The sequence below is a fragment of the Oncorhynchus mykiss genome, chromosome 28, assembly GCF_013265735.2.
Source record: "Oncorhynchus mykiss isolate Arlee chromosome 28, USDA_OmykA_1.1, whole genome shotgun sequence".
NCBI classification, from domain to species: Eukaryota; Metazoa; Chordata; class Actinopteri; order Salmoniformes; family Salmonidae; genus Oncorhynchus; species Oncorhynchus mykiss.
Window position 1 is genome coordinate 27,745,282 of NC_048592.1, and position 15,532 is coordinate 27,760,813.

General features: G+C 43.3%; 1 protein-coding gene across 6 annotated transcripts in view; it reads left to right on the forward strand.

Moving 5' to 3' along the window:
* Positions 1-5,870: 5,870 nt before the first annotated feature.
* LOC110508829 (choline transporter-like protein 5-A) overlaps positions 5,871-15,532 on the forward strand; it is a 69,580-nt gene continuing 59,918 nt past the window's right edge. For 4 of the 6 annotated variants that reach the window (XM_021589672.2, XM_036966681.1, XM_036966683.1 and 1 more), the window contains exon 1: positions 5,871-6,007. In XM_021589672.2, the coding sequence (XP_021445347.1) occupies positions 5,923-6,007 (85 nt within the window). In that variant the 5' untranslated portion in view covers positions 5,871-5,922. The remainder of the gene's footprint in view (positions 6,008-15,532) is intronic. The other 2 variants (XM_021589673.2, XM_021589671.2) reach the window with 2 other exon arrangements.

The window sequence follows — 15,532 nt, forward strand, 5'->3', positions numbered from 1 at the left end:
TGGATTCAAACCCAGATGTCTCCAAATACAATGGATGCATCTGGAGAGATTTGATGTGTTAGATAATCTTTTAAACATCTGATTTAACCTCCTGACCCTTCAGTTGTTACTCAGTTTGTTATCTCATCTGGAGAGAATTGCAATATTGTTATCTAGATGTGAAGTACAGTTGACTTACTCATGCTGACCTTGGTGTAGGTTTGCATAGTCTTGTATGTAGTGTAGGTGAGATTATTTTGGACATTGCAATACTACATTTTGTTCACTAGAGGTCACTGGTGTCATACAGAGGGGATAGACCGTTCTTGGAACCCTCAGAAGCCAAGCAGCCTGAAATACAGTGCAACAAAAATTCTAGTCTGGTACCAAAAATGTTCTCTTGTACAGAAATGTATTCCATTGATAGTTTAAATGCATTCATTTATGTGGGAATACTGTATTCCAGAACAGACATTTCACAATGCAAATCATAAGTGATTAAGGTTATTCTCTAAGGTGTGCAATGCCCATACATCCCTTCCTTGGCTCTCTTGATGATGTTACATGCTCTAAGCAGTGCACGCTGAAAGGCTGTGCATGGTCAATCCAACGTCTGCTTTGGCCGTGCAGCATCTAAAGCCAATTTATGCTTGATCTGCATATGTGGTCAGATTGTGTGACTCGATTGCGGAGCCTCCAGAGGGATGCCGAAGCCAAAATGAGCTCAAATCAAATGTTATTGGTCACATACACATGGTTAGCAGATGTTAATGCGAGTGTATAAAAATGCTTGTGCTTCTAGTTCCGACCATGCAGTAATATCTAACAAGTAATCTAACCTAACAATTTCACAACAACTACCTTATTTTCACAAGTGTAAAGGAATGAATGAGAATATGTACATAAACATATGAATGAGTGATGGCTCAGTGGCATAGGCAAGATGCAGTAGATGGTATAGAGTACAGTATATACATATGAGATGAGTAATGTAGGGTATGTAAACATTATACAGTATAATGGCATTGTTTAAAGTGGCAAGTGATACATTTATTACATCAATTGTTCCATTATTAAAGTGGCTAGAAGTTGAGTCAGTATGTTGGCAGCAGCCACTCAATGTTAGTGATGGCTGTTTAACAGTCTGATGGCCTTGAGATAGAAGCTGTTTTTCATTATCTCGGTCCCAGCTTTGATGCACCTGTACTGACCTCGCCTTCTGGATGATAGCGGGGTGAACAGGCAGTGACTCGGGTGGTTGTTGTCCTTGATGATCTTTATGGCCTTCCTGTGACATCGGATGGTGTAGGTGTCCTGGAGAGCAGGTAGTTTGACCCCGGTGATGCGTTGGGCAGACCTCACTACCCTCTGGAGAGCCTTACTGTTGTGGGCAGAGCAGTTGCCGTACCAGGCGGTGATACGGCCCGACAGGATGCTCTCGATTGTGCATCTGTAAAAGTTTGAGTGTTTTTGGTGACAAGCTGAATTTCTTCAGGCTCTTGAGGTTGAAGAGGCGCTGCTGCGCCTTCTTCTCCACGCTGTCTGTGTGGGCGGACCATTTCAGTTTGTCCGTGATGTGTACGCCGAGGAACTTTCCACCCTCTCCACTACTGTCCCGTCAATGTGGATAGGGGGCTGCTCCCTCTGCTGTTTCCTGAAGTCCGCCATCATCTCCTTTGTTTTGTTGACATTGAGTATGAGGTTATTTTACTGACACTACACTCCGAGGGCCCTCACCTCCTCCCTGTAGGCCGTCTCGTCGTTGTTGGTAATTAAGCCTACCACTGTAGTGTCGTCTGCAAACTTGATGATTGAGTTGGAGGCGTGCATGGCCACGCAGTCGTGGGTGAACAGGGAGTACAGGAGAGGGCTGAGAACGCACCCTTGTGGGGTGTCAGTGTTGAGGATCAGCGGGGTGGAGATGTTACCTACCCTCACCACCTGGGGCGGCCTGTCAGGAAGTCCAGGACCCAGTTGCACAGGGCGGGGTCGAGACCCAGGGTCTCGAGCTTAATGACAAGTTTGGAGGGTACTATGGTGTTAAATGCTGAGCTGTAGTCGATGAACAGCATTCTTACATGGGCATTCCTCTTGTCCAAATGGGTTAGGGCAGTGTGATTGCGTAGTCTGTGGACCTATTGGGGCGGTAAGCAAATTGGAGTGGGTCTACTGACTCTTAGCTTGTTTAATTGCCTTGCAGAGGGAATAGCTCCATACCGCATCATGGTGCACCTCTCAAATTTTGTAACAATGTGGCGGGGCGGGCTCAGTATAGCTCCACATTGACATGATTGGTTGATGATTGGTTGACTAGGTGAGGGTGGGAGGTCCTGTATGAACACAGTCACTTCCTTGACAACTTCCCTCACAACAGTTTTGCACTGCTTAGTGAAGTGCAAGAAGTATGAATTCCCTGACTTCTGCAGGGAAGTCAGGGAGGTGCACCGCGATGCAGTATGGAGCTATTCCCTCCAAGGCAATCAAACAAGCTAAGAGTCAGTATAGAGACAAAGTAGAGTCACAAATGCTGCACGGCCAAAGCAGACACAGATTGACCGTGCAGCGCCTTTATGGCGATGTGGCCTCTGAGGTCAGGGCATTCATACTTCTTAACCTTCGCTGAGCAGCGCAGAGCTGTTGTCAAGGAAGTGAGTTTGTGTTTTATACAGGACCTCCCGCCCTCAACTACCATCAACCAATTATGTCAATGCGGAGCTATACTGAGCTCTCCGCATTGTTACAAAATTTGAGAGGTGCAAGGCATAAATTGGCTCTCTGAGCTATGTACGTGCATGCATCCTTGGAGAGGTGAGGAGGACCTGTGTGAAAATAACCACATTAAGGATTAGCCACAATAGTGGAATTTGCAGTTAGCCTTCAAAATAGAGGTCCCCCATTGAAAGTGATACAAATAGTGGAATAATGCCATATTTGAACTAGGAAATGCTGAACAATGTCTTAATGTTGTTAGGTACACCCATCTAGTATCGGGTCAGACCTGCCTCCAGAATAGCCTGAATTCTTCAGGGCATTCTACAGGTGTTGGAAATGTTCCAGATTCATATTCTTTATTTAATCCTTATTTTACCAGGTAAGTTGACTGGGAACACGTTCTCATTTACATCAACGACCTGGGGAATAGTTACAGGGGAGAGGAGGGGGGATGAATGAGCCAATTGTAAGATGAGAATTATTAGGTGGCCATGATGGTTTGAGGTCCAGATTGGAATTTAGCCAGGACACCGGGGTTAACACCCCTACTCTTACGATAAGTGCCAAGGGATCTTTAGTGACCACAGAGAGTCAGGACACTCGTTTAACATCCCATCCAAAAGACGGCACCCTACACAGGGCAATGTCCCCAATCACTGCCCTGGGGCATTGGGATATGGGCTAAATAGGGAAAGTAGTAGCAGGGGGAGGGATGTCCAAAAGGGATGTTGGTTCATGCTGATGCGATGGCATCACGCAGTTGCTGCAGATTGGAAGGCGGTACATTCATGCTGCGAACAACCCATTTCATCTCATCCAAGGGTGCTCTATTGGGTGGTGGTCTGGGGACTGCACAGGCCACTCTAGTAAATTGAACTTTGTCATGTACCAGGCAAAGTTTTTCCACTCCTCAATTGTCCAGTGATGGTGATCGCGTGCCCCATGGAGCCGCTTCTTGTTTTTAGCTGATAGAAGTGGAACCCGGTGTGGTCGTCTGCTGCAATAGCCCATCTGTGACAAGCATCGACGAGTTGTGCGTTCCGAGATGCCGTTCTGCACACTACTGTTGTACTGCGCCATTATTTGTCTGTGTGGCCTGCCTGTTTGCTTGCGCGATTCTTGCCATTCTCCTTTGACCTCTCTCATCAACAAGCTGTTTTTGCCCACAGGACTGCTGCTGACTGGATGGTTTTTATTCATCACACCATTCTCTGTAAACCTTAAACAATGTGTGCGTGAAGCCCAAGAGGGTGTTTCTGAGGTACTGGATCCGGCACACCTGTCACCGTTGATCATACCACGCTCAAAGTCGCTTAGGTCAATCGTTTTACCCATTCAAATGTTCAATCGAACAGTAACTGAATGCCTTGATACCCGTCTGCCTGTGTTACACAGCAAGCCACGGCCACGTAACTCACTGTCTTGTAGGGAGCAATCAATTTTCGTGAACGGGGTGGTGTACCTAATCAAATCAAACTTTTTGTCACATGCGCGGAATACAACAAGTGTAGACCTTACCGTGAAATGCTTACTTACAAGCCCTTAACCAACAGTGCAGTTCAAGAAGAGTTATGAAAATATTTACCAAATAAACAAAAGTAAAAAGTAACACAATAACATAACAATAACGAGGCGAAATACAGGGGTACCAGTACCGAATCAATGTACTGGGGTACAGGGTGATCGACATGTACATGTGGGTAGGGGTGAAGTGACTGCATAGATAATAAACAGTGAGTAGCAGTGTACAAAACAAATGAAGGGGGGGGGGGGGGGTGTCAATGTAAATAGTCTGGTGGCCATTTGATTAATTGTTCAGCAATCTTATGGTTGGTGAGAGGAGCTGTTAAGGAGCCTTTTGGTCCTAGACTTGGCGCTCCGGTACTGCTTGACATGCGGTAGCAGAGAGAACTGTCTGTGACTTGGGTGATACACTGGCTGGTGAGTGTATCAATTCAACAAAACACAAATCTGTTGAAATCACACTGTGGATGTATTATACTTTAGTATTGCATTGGGGGCATACTGTATGCACTGTAATGCCTTACCTATGTAATGCCTTACCTATGGATCTTGGGTCCATGAAACGGGGCATCGGCCTACTCAGTGACACTGACAGAACACAGCTGTGAAGAGTTTACACACATATTAGCGTTGTAGCTCATATTAGGGAACTTTAACTGTGGGAAATCACCTCAGTATTCAAATTGTATTTGTCACCTGCGCCGAATACAACAGGTGTAGTAGACCTTACCGTGAAATGTTTACTTACAATGCAGTGTTAAGAAAATATTTACTAAATACAAAAGTTTTAAAAAATAACACCATAAAATAACAATAATGAGGCTATATACAGGGGGTACCGGTACCGAGTCAAATATGCAGGGGTACGGGTTATTCGAGCCTATTGAACATTAATTTAGCATGCCTTACCTATGGATCTTGGGTCCATGAAATGGGGCATCAGCCTACTCGGTGACACCAACAGAACACAGCTGTGAAGAGTTTAAACAAATGTTAGCGTCCGAGCTCTTATTGTAGGACTCTGAAACCACTGTGAAATGAGACACAAAAGATCACCAGTAAACCTACTATGTGGTTTCACAGTCCCACAAAGAGCTATGACGTTTATTTATATAAACGTTTCAGAATTGTAATCTGTTGGAGTAACTGAGTAGGCTGATACCCCGTTCCATGGACCCAAGATCCATAGGTAAGGATGTATTTTAAATGGTTTATTTTATGGCTTCTATTTCTTGTGGAACTTGACGAATAACAGCTGGGGACATGGCAAAAACTCCTACATCAACTGAAATAAAATACTTGTTCAAAATAAATAAAATTCCATTCAATATTCATATTTAGTGGTTTTAAGGTAAAAGGACACCTTACCTGATATTGAAAGCCTTTTGGAATCCAGATTTTACACTATTTTTACACTAAGTAGTGATATTTCTGGCGACAAAAGGCACCATTTAGAAGGAATGAGACAATTATTTTATTTTGTGGAAATTATATAACATTCCGACCTTGTTTAGCATTCATTATATTGTCCAAATATGGCATATGGTATCCGTTTGAATCGCTTTCAATGAGGGACTTTTATTTTGAAGGCGAGCCACAAATTCCACAATTGTGGCTAATCCTTATTGTGGCTAGCTTCACACAGGTGAGAGGACCTTTCCTATAAACTTGGAGCCAAATACGGGAGTGTTCATTGACTCAACATCCATGCCATCGCATCACTACACACCAGACAATTCTACCGTCCACAGTGAAATGGCAAGAAAAACGGACGTCCCTTCCCTTTATTACGGTGAGTAGCCTAACCTAGGCTCATTGACGTAAAGTGTGTCACATTGATTGGGTCTGTTATTAAATAAATATGGCACATTAACAGCGTATGTAGCAATAGCAAAGGTGAGAAATTGTACCCTCAGATATCCTACCCGGCTGGCACATGATATTTATATTGCATAAGGGGAAATAGTTTTCAAATATTCTCAAAGCAACAGGGAAAGGGGATTTTAAGTCTATTTTTGTATCGGGGTATTATGGTGTTAATTTGACTACTAATTCTAGCGCGTTCTCGAGCCTCCTTGAGCATTCCACCTGCCATCCAAATACATGGATTATGAAATGTTGGTCTATGGGACATGATGAATGCTAGCTATGACATAACAACTCCGCATTAACTTAGCTTTGCTATTTTGGTCCGGCGTCCGAATCGAAGCGGCGCAGGTTAACCAATGGCACGAGCCGCTCGCCTGCATATTGCCGGGGATGCAACTTTGTTGCTAAGACGTCGTGTGCCGCTCGCGCACAGGGCAAATCTCGGCGCCGTATATATGCAGGATGGCAACTGTACTGCAACCTCATCTGACAGTGAACTGTAACGGAACCCTCTGTATTTAACATTATTCATAATTTTTTAGGCTACTTTTATAGGCCAATGACTGTATTTGAGTTAATAACTAGACGATCCAAATTATTTTACGGTTGCCCTTTGCGCACTAAACCTTGAGCACAAATCACACAGGCAGTCTATACCCATTTAAGTGCGCAGAGAATTTTAAGATTATGCAATAAATATTTTCTATTATTTTCAACATTAAAATGACCTTCTCTATTTTCTGATGCGTTCCACACAAAAAAACATTCCTAGTCTACTTCTGGTTTTCAAGGACATTAAGCCACCACGAAACACTGTAGTCTACTGGCTATTGTTGCTGTGTTGTTCATAATTACAGGATATTTCCCTCTGCTCTACTGAATACCAGGCTCTCTGTGACACAGTGGATTGGTATTGGAGTGCCCGCTGGCTACAGCAACCTGCACTGTTTCTGGAATGCAGTATCATTCTGCTCAGTCAAAATAATCTGTCAACTATTGTCAGGTGTGCATCAGAGGAGACTGGTGGGAGGTGCTGTAGGAGGATGGCCTTATTGTAATGGCTGGAATGGAATGAACCAAACGGAATCAATTATGTGGTTTTGGTATGTTTGATACCATTCCAGCCATTTACAATGAGGTGTCCTCCTATAGCTCCTCCCACCAGCCTCTGGTGTGCATGTGTATAGTCTGCCATTTGAGTGAAAGAGTTGGATGTGCACCAGACCAGTATAAACCAGTATTATGTTCACTGGCCCGAATGCCTCATTCCTTAGCAAAGTGGGTAAATGGTTCTCTCTCACTTGAACAATCCATTGTTGGAGGCATTAAAGCAGTGCAGGTGTGGCGGTGAGGTGTGTGAATGTGTTCTGGGGTAGAGCTGGGCGATATAGACACAAATCTATATCACTATATTGGCTGGTTTATTACGATAACGGTTAATTCAACGATAAGTTTAACATTAATGCGCACGGTAATTTTTTAAATATTACCCCTAAAACTACTACTACTACTTTCAATGTTGTGACTATCATTGTCCCGTTAACCCATATTAGCAGACTTATTTTATTTCTAACTTAACGATAAGTAGCCTTTCCTAGAGGAATGTTATCATTAAAATGTCAGTGATAAATGGTCGGTTTGATCGGTATTGCTCATTTGCGGTTTATCGTCCCAGCTCTATTCTGGGGTGTGTTACGGGCCTCAGATCAGTTTCACACATTTACATGGAGTGTAACGCACTGGTACTCTTTCTGTGGTCCTTGAGTCAAAGTCCAGCTGTTTGCTGACAGTGATTTCATCAGGGTTAAATTGCCAAAGCCTGGCACTTCCTCTCTTGCCCATGCAGATTAAGCTAACCTTGCCTGAGACCTGAAGCATCCCAGTGTCAAGGCTTTAGTTCAATGGGCTAACACAGTCTCGATTCACACTGATGACCAGGGTTCAGTATTTGGTGGGTGACACTACAAACACCAAAAAACAGACATCACTGGCTTGGGTGTCATTACCTAGGTGACTACAGTGTAGGGCTGGAGGTGGTGCAGTGTAGCGAGGAAGAGAGTAGGCCAGTGTGTCTTTGTACTTGGAGAAGTTTCTCTCCCCTGTTTACAAAGGCTTATGAATAATGAAGCAGCTCCCCCGTGGTGTCTCTGCTGCATCGTTCTGAACCAGAGATGTGGTTTTAATCTGTTAGTTTCTCCCCTCGAGCTGCCTGGCAACGGTGTGTGCGGGAGGGAAACCGCTGACAGTCCTCCTAATGGTTGCTGGATACGGTAGCTGTGTGGTTCCTCATGATTTTCAAAGGCTCCTATCTCCTCTGAATGATTTCTTTCTTCTGAAGAACATCTTTTCTCTGCATGCTGCTGCTTCCCTGTCTCTGTTCCTGTTTTTCATTTCTGTCTTCTCACAGTTTAAAGCTTGCTTTGTGTGTGTGTGTGTGTGCCCACATTGAAATTAACATAATGATGATCCGTGAGGAAATTAATGACCGGAAACATTATGAGAATAAAGGCTCAATTCCAGTGAGAGGACACTGTACATTACAAGAGATGATATGCTTAAGACATTAGAAACCAACCAATACAGACCAACCAAATACACACTTTCGCAGACCATATCAACTGCTTGAGTCCTGTGTAATATAGTTACTGGAATAGCCACAGGGATTTAGTCCATTGACTGCAGTTTGTTCTGGCTTTGCATCATTCCAGATGTGTGTTTTTTTTTTAGAGAACCTCAAACATTAAATCCAAAAGGCTGTGAGGCTATTGACCCAGGACAAGCTGGCCAAATCCTGTATGCTTCAACAAGCCATGTTCCCAGATCGGTTTGTGCTGTCTTCCTTACAGTGGCTTGCCAAAGTATTCACCCCCCTTGGCATTTTGTTGCCTTACAACCTCAAATTAAAATAATTCTTTTTTTGAGGGGGGGGGGGGGGGTTTACACAACATGCCTACCACATTGAAGATGCAAAATATATTTTTTATTGTTAAACAAACAAGAAATAAGACCAAAAAACATAACTTGAGCGTGCATAACTATTCACCCCCCCCAAGATTTTGCCTGTATATAGCGCCATCCATCATTCCTTCAATTCTGACCAGTGTCCCAGTCCCTGCCAATGGGAAAAATATCCCCACAGTGTGATGCTGCCACTACCATGCTTCATGGTGTTCTCGGGGTGATGCGGTGTTTGGTTTGCGCCAGACATGGCATTTTCCTTGATGGCCAAAAAGCGCAATTTTAGTCTCACCTGACCACCTGACCAGAGTACCTTCTTCCATGTGTTTGGGGAAATGTTTGCTTATTTTTTTCTTCAAGCAATGGCTTTTTTTCTGTCCGCTCTTCCTTAAATCCCAGCTCTGTAGAGTGTACGGCTTAAGGAAATAGTTATTCTGGAAAACCTGGGAATTTTTGGAAATAATTTTGCAACCCTACTCTTGGTTATTCATGTGTGGCAGTCAGGTTGTGTTCACTCCCTTCCCGAGTCAGTTTTTATGTTTTTGCCACCAGTAACATCTCCTCATTATGCTTGTAAACTTCTCACCAAATGGTAAAATCACAGATGTGAATGAACATATTTTAGGTGAGGCTAGAGACTAAAAGTATTGAATTATTCAGTGTTTTAGGAATTGAGATTTAATTTTTTATGAGGTGACATCAATAATATATATTTTAAATGTCTGTGTAGTAAAGGAGGATCTATCTCTACTGTATTTTACACCTGGTTACCCTCAAATGGGTGGAAGTCATCTTGAGAAGTCTGGCAACACACACAAATGGAAAATGGTTTATGGAACAAAGACAGGACATGAATCGCTTGTCCTTGTGAATATAACGGTACACCATAGGTAGGTTGTTTTTTTTGCATTGTCTATTGGTGTTCTTTTTTTCTTGCTGTCAAATGACAGTTTTCACTTGTGGTTACACATTTATGTCTTTACCTTGTGAGTTGTCAGTCTGGAAAGATCCTTGAGACATCCCTACCCCATTGAAGTTTACGTTTTAAATGATCATTTCTAGGGTCAGGTAAGGGTTCTGGTTAGGTAGAGATGTCCCAAGGATGCTGAATGGCACTGATCCTACATGATAATAGTAGACAATACTTCAGTCAGAGTTCTGTTTCTTTGGTATGTTATTGACTGTACGGTAATGATTGTATGAGGGCGGATCATTATGATATGTATGGTATACAGAAATTGGTTGTGATAACAATTATCAGATTTATAAAGAGCTGCAAGCTGTTTTTTCTAAGAAAATAGAGAATCTTTACCTTTCATCCTCACTCCCTAAACCTAAAGGATTTACAGAGCCCCCAGATAAAAACTAAAGCATGAAACACACAGATTCTCACTGCCAATAGCTACTTATCACAGACTGGTGATAGCTACTTATCACAGTGGGAGGCCATTCCTTTTCTTGCTAGAAACAAAAGCAGTATCACTGCACCAAATTCCCTAGTTTCAGACTCCTAATTATCCTTACACCTCTGAAGACTCGAGGCACTTCCATGCCAGTCGGATGAACTTGTTTTGTCTCTGAACACTCAAACTTGTTTCTCCACCGACTGTTGGATAAGAGGAACCATGGGGTGTTTACAACACTCGGTGGAGACTAGAGATCCTGACTGGCAATTGCATGTCCAGCATTACGTTACAGCCTTATTCTAAAATTGATGAGTAACAAAAATTATTTGATCAATCTACAAACAATGCCCCATAATGACAAAGTGAAAACAGGTTATTAGAAATGTTTGCAAATGTATTAAAAATAAACATACCTTATGTAAATAAGTATTCAGATCCTTTGCTATTAGACTTGTAATTGAGCTCCGGTGCATCCTGTTTCCATTGATCATCATTGAGATGTTTCTACAACTTGATTGGAGTCCACCTGTGGTAAATTAAATTGATTGGACATGATTTGGAAAGGCACACACCTGTCTATATAAGGTCCCACGGTTGACAGTGGATGTCAGAGCAAAAACCAAGCTATGAGGTCAAAGGAATTGTTTGTAGAGCGCAGAGACAGGCTTGTGTCGAGGCACAGCTCTGGGGAAGGGTCCCAAAACACATCTACTTATTTAAAAGGTTTTTCTTTGTTTTTCTTATTTTCTACATTGTAGAATAATAGTGAAGACATAAAAACTATGAAATTAAGTAGTAACTAAAATATATTTTATATTTGAGATTCTTCAAAGTAGCCACCCTGTAGGATTTGTATCTGGATGTGGGGCAGTGAGGGATTGTCTTTGGAACATCGTTTTTAAGACAAGATGAGTTGGGGAGGGATGGTTTCTGAGAGAAAGAGTGAGAACATGATGCATGTATGTGAAAGACACCTTCTCCCAGGTGATGTGTGTTCAGACGGAGGGAGCAGGACAGGCAGGATTATCTCTGGGTGACAGGCCGGGATTATCTCTGTCCTCAGACAAATCACTGTCTGAGGACAGATAAGGCCTTGCCAGCAAATAAACATCAACACACACACATCATTGACAACACCACACCAATAGCCCTCAAACTTCCACCGACATGTAGTCTGTGAAAACAGGCATATATTCTGGCCCCTATTTACTGTACACTGAACAGAAATATAAATGGAACATGCAACAATCAACGATTTTACTGAATTACAGTTCATATAAGGAAATCGGTCATTTGAAATAAATAAATTAGGCCCTAATCTATGGATTTCACATGACTGGGAATACAGATATGCATCTGTTGGTCACAGATGCATAAAAAAAGGTAGGAGCATGTATCAGAAAACCTGTCAGCATCTGGTGTGACCACCATTTGGTAAACTCGTCTGACGAGTATACACTTGCAGGGCAAGGGGCGAGGGAGGGAGGAAGGAATGATTTTTAAATGGACTGCCCTTGCCCGGAAATTCATAACTTGTTCATCCAGCGATGATTGTTTTCAGCCACCGGTAGCTTGTGGGTGCTTTATATGCGCTACAGTCAATTATGATTGCTTGTCTACTTATATTAACTATATCATTATTAATATACGCCTACTGTATGATAGCTAGCAAATGAATGAGCTAACTAAGGTTAGCCTGCCTAGCTGATTCTGAATGAACATTTGTTTTGTTTCTACAATTTCCAAAAGCTAACCAAACAAAAGCATCATTACTTTTATGAGATGAGTTTGTGCATTAGTAGCACAATTTGTAACTTATTTACATTCGATTTTTACTTACACTTGTATGTTGACTCCATATTGACGTTGAGGTTTTACGTTTTGGCTGACTTATCTTAGCGGATGTACAGTCATCGTGAATTGAATTATGGGGCGTTTACACTCGCAAACTCCATTACTAAAAACAAGGGCTGAGGGGCTTACGTTGCAAACTTCACTTGCTTTGCTAATCATTTGGACCGGCGACATATGACTGCGGGGATTCCCCCAAGGGCTGAGGGTTTAGGGCCGAGGGCTGTCTACTTTGAGTTTGAAACGCAGCCAGTGGCTGTGCGAAGTTGCTGGATATTGGCAGGAACTGGAACACGCTGTCCTACATGTCCATCCAAACATGCTCAATGGGTGATATGTCTGAGTATGGAGGCCATGGAAGAACTGGGACATTTTCAGGTTTAAGGAATTGTGTACAGATCGACATGCCACATTTCCATGCTGAAACGTGATGACGGCGGAGGAACGGCACGACAATGGGCCTCAGGATCTCTTCACAGTATGTCTGTGCATTCAAATTGTCATCGATAAAATGCAATTATGTTCATTGTCAGTAGCTTATGTCTGCCCTAAGCATAACCCCACCACCACGGGGCACTCTGTTCACAACGTTGACATCAGCAAACCACTTGCCCACACGACGCCATACACGCTGTCTACCATCTGCCAGGTACAGTTGAAACCAGGATTCATCTGTGAAGAGCACACTTCTCCAGCGTGACAGTAGCCCTCGACGGTGAGCATTTGCACACTGAAGTCGGTTACGACGCCGAACTGCAGTCAGGTAAAGACTCTGGTGAGGATGACAAGCATGCAGATGAACTTCCCTGAGACGGTTTCTGGCAGTTTGTACAGAAATTCTTCAGTTGTGCAAAGCCACAGTTTCATCAGCTGTCTGGGTAGCTCATCTCAGACCATCCCACAGTATCAGAACTCAGGCAAAGACCCAGATGCAGACACAGGAGGCGGATAGTACGAGTCTCAGTTTATTATAGTACAAGGGGCAGGCAAAAGGGTAGTCAAGGCAACGGGTCAGAGTCAGGCAGGTACAGGACGGTGGGCAGGATCAGGGTCGGGAAAGGTCAGAATTAGGAAGACTAAGAAGAGCACAGGGAACACGATGGTAGGACTTGCCAGGACAAGACGAACTGGCAACAGACAAACAGAAAACACAGGTATAAATACATAGGAGATAATGGGAGACACCTGGTGATGGGTGGAGACAAACACAAGACAGGTGAAACAGATCAGGGTGTGACACGCAGGTGAAGGAGCTGGATGTGAAGCGCCGGGGCTGGCGTGGTTGTGAGGCCGTTTGGACAGACTTCCAAATTCTCTAAAACGACATTGGAGATAATTAATATTCAATTCTCTGGCAACAGCTCTGGTGAACATTCTTGCAGTCAGCATACCAACTGCACGCTCCCTCAACTTGAAACATCTGTGGCATTGTGTGACAAAACTGCACATTTTAGAGTGGCCTTTTATTGTCCCCAGCACAAGGTGCACCTGTGTAATGATCATGCTGTTTAATCAGCTTCTCAACATGCCACACCTGTCAGGTGGATGGATTATCTTGGCAAAGGAGAAATGCTCACTAATGTTTTACGTTTAAGTTTACAGGGATGTAATCAGGTTTGTGCTCACAATGTGAGAGAAATAAGCTGTTTGCATCTGGAACATTTCTGGGATCTTTTATTTCAGCTCATAAAACATGGGACCAACACTTTACATGTTTCATTTTTATTTTTGTTCAGGGTACATTACCACTATTCAGAAAAATGGATGTGAGCTGTTGCTAGAGCAATTTGCATAAATGAGATTTTTCCCATTGCACTGTACACTTGACTTGTTTCTCTGAGAGGCCTGTTTGGGAGGACCTCACTGAAGATGGTTTCTGTTGTCTGTTTGTCTCCTAGTGCCTCTGTCCCCTCTTTGCTCATTGACATGCATAACAAGGGACCAGTACTGTATCTGGGAGTTACAGATGACTGACAGTTCATCCTCACAGGGAATATGCATGAACTGAATAACTACCATATCTTCAGAACTTTTACAGTGACGTGAAACTGGAAATATTATGTTAATACGCATGGTCCATGTGAAATGACATACGTAAATACATTGAAAATAGTAGTGCCCTTAAATGACTATTCCTCTTTTTTTTGTGTGGGGGGGGGGGGTGTGTGAGTAGCGTTCTGTATGGGGTGGCATTTAATACATAAATGAGCAGTGTGTATGACTGAACTTTCCCATAGTTCAACACTTCTCTTATGATTCTCAACAACAGGCTTGAATCTATTGCTGGATTGTTGTTTGTTCTGGACTGGACTGCTGTGATTGCTCCGTCATCAAGTGTACTTGCTGGAAGACTCCCTGTAGGCTTGACTCAGAGTAAACAACAGTCTGTTTGATAAACTTCCCTTCGGAGAGTAACTAGTAGGTACTTTATCTTACTGTAAGGTAAACACAAGTTAATTGCGTGAGAGATGCTGTGTTTGTGTAGACTAGAGGGAACGAGCTGATATTTTTGGATTGTTTGTGGGACTGGGTCCTTGAGGAGAACTCTGTGGGAGTGACAGTTCAAGTCTAGTATCATGCTAGCAGCTGACTATCATCCGTGGTGTGTATGTATGTATTCTGTATGCACATGCATGTTCGCTCAAATCTCGGTCTAAGGAAGTGAAATTTGTTAATTTGTTGAGAAAATGAAGGTCATTCCCACGGACTCGCACATCCACAGGCAAAAATAAATGCTCCACTGTATAAGCCCCCGAGACCCATCATGCATGTTCTTCAACATACTCTCTCTCCCAGACAGGCCAGCTTAACTTAGCTTTGTCCTTGTGTAACCGATGTGAAATGGCTAGCTAGTTAGCGGTGGTGCGCGCTAATAGCGTTTCAATCTGTGACATCACTCGCTCTGAGGCTTTGAAGTAGCTGTTCCCCATGCCCTACAAGGGCTGTGGCTTTTGTGGCGTGATGGGTAATGATGCTTTGAGGGTGGCTGTTGTTGATGTATGCATGAGGGTCCCTGGTTCGAGCCCAGGGAGGGGAGAGGGACAGAAGCAATACGGAAGCAATACTGTTACATTGATGCTGTTGACCCGGATCACTGGTTGCTGCGGAAAAGGAGGGTGAGTGTAACCAATGTGAAATGGCTAGCTAGTTAGCGGTGGTGCGTGGCTTTTGTGGCGCGATGGGTAATGATGCTTCGTGGGTGTCAGTTGTCGATGTGTGCAAAGGGTCCCTGG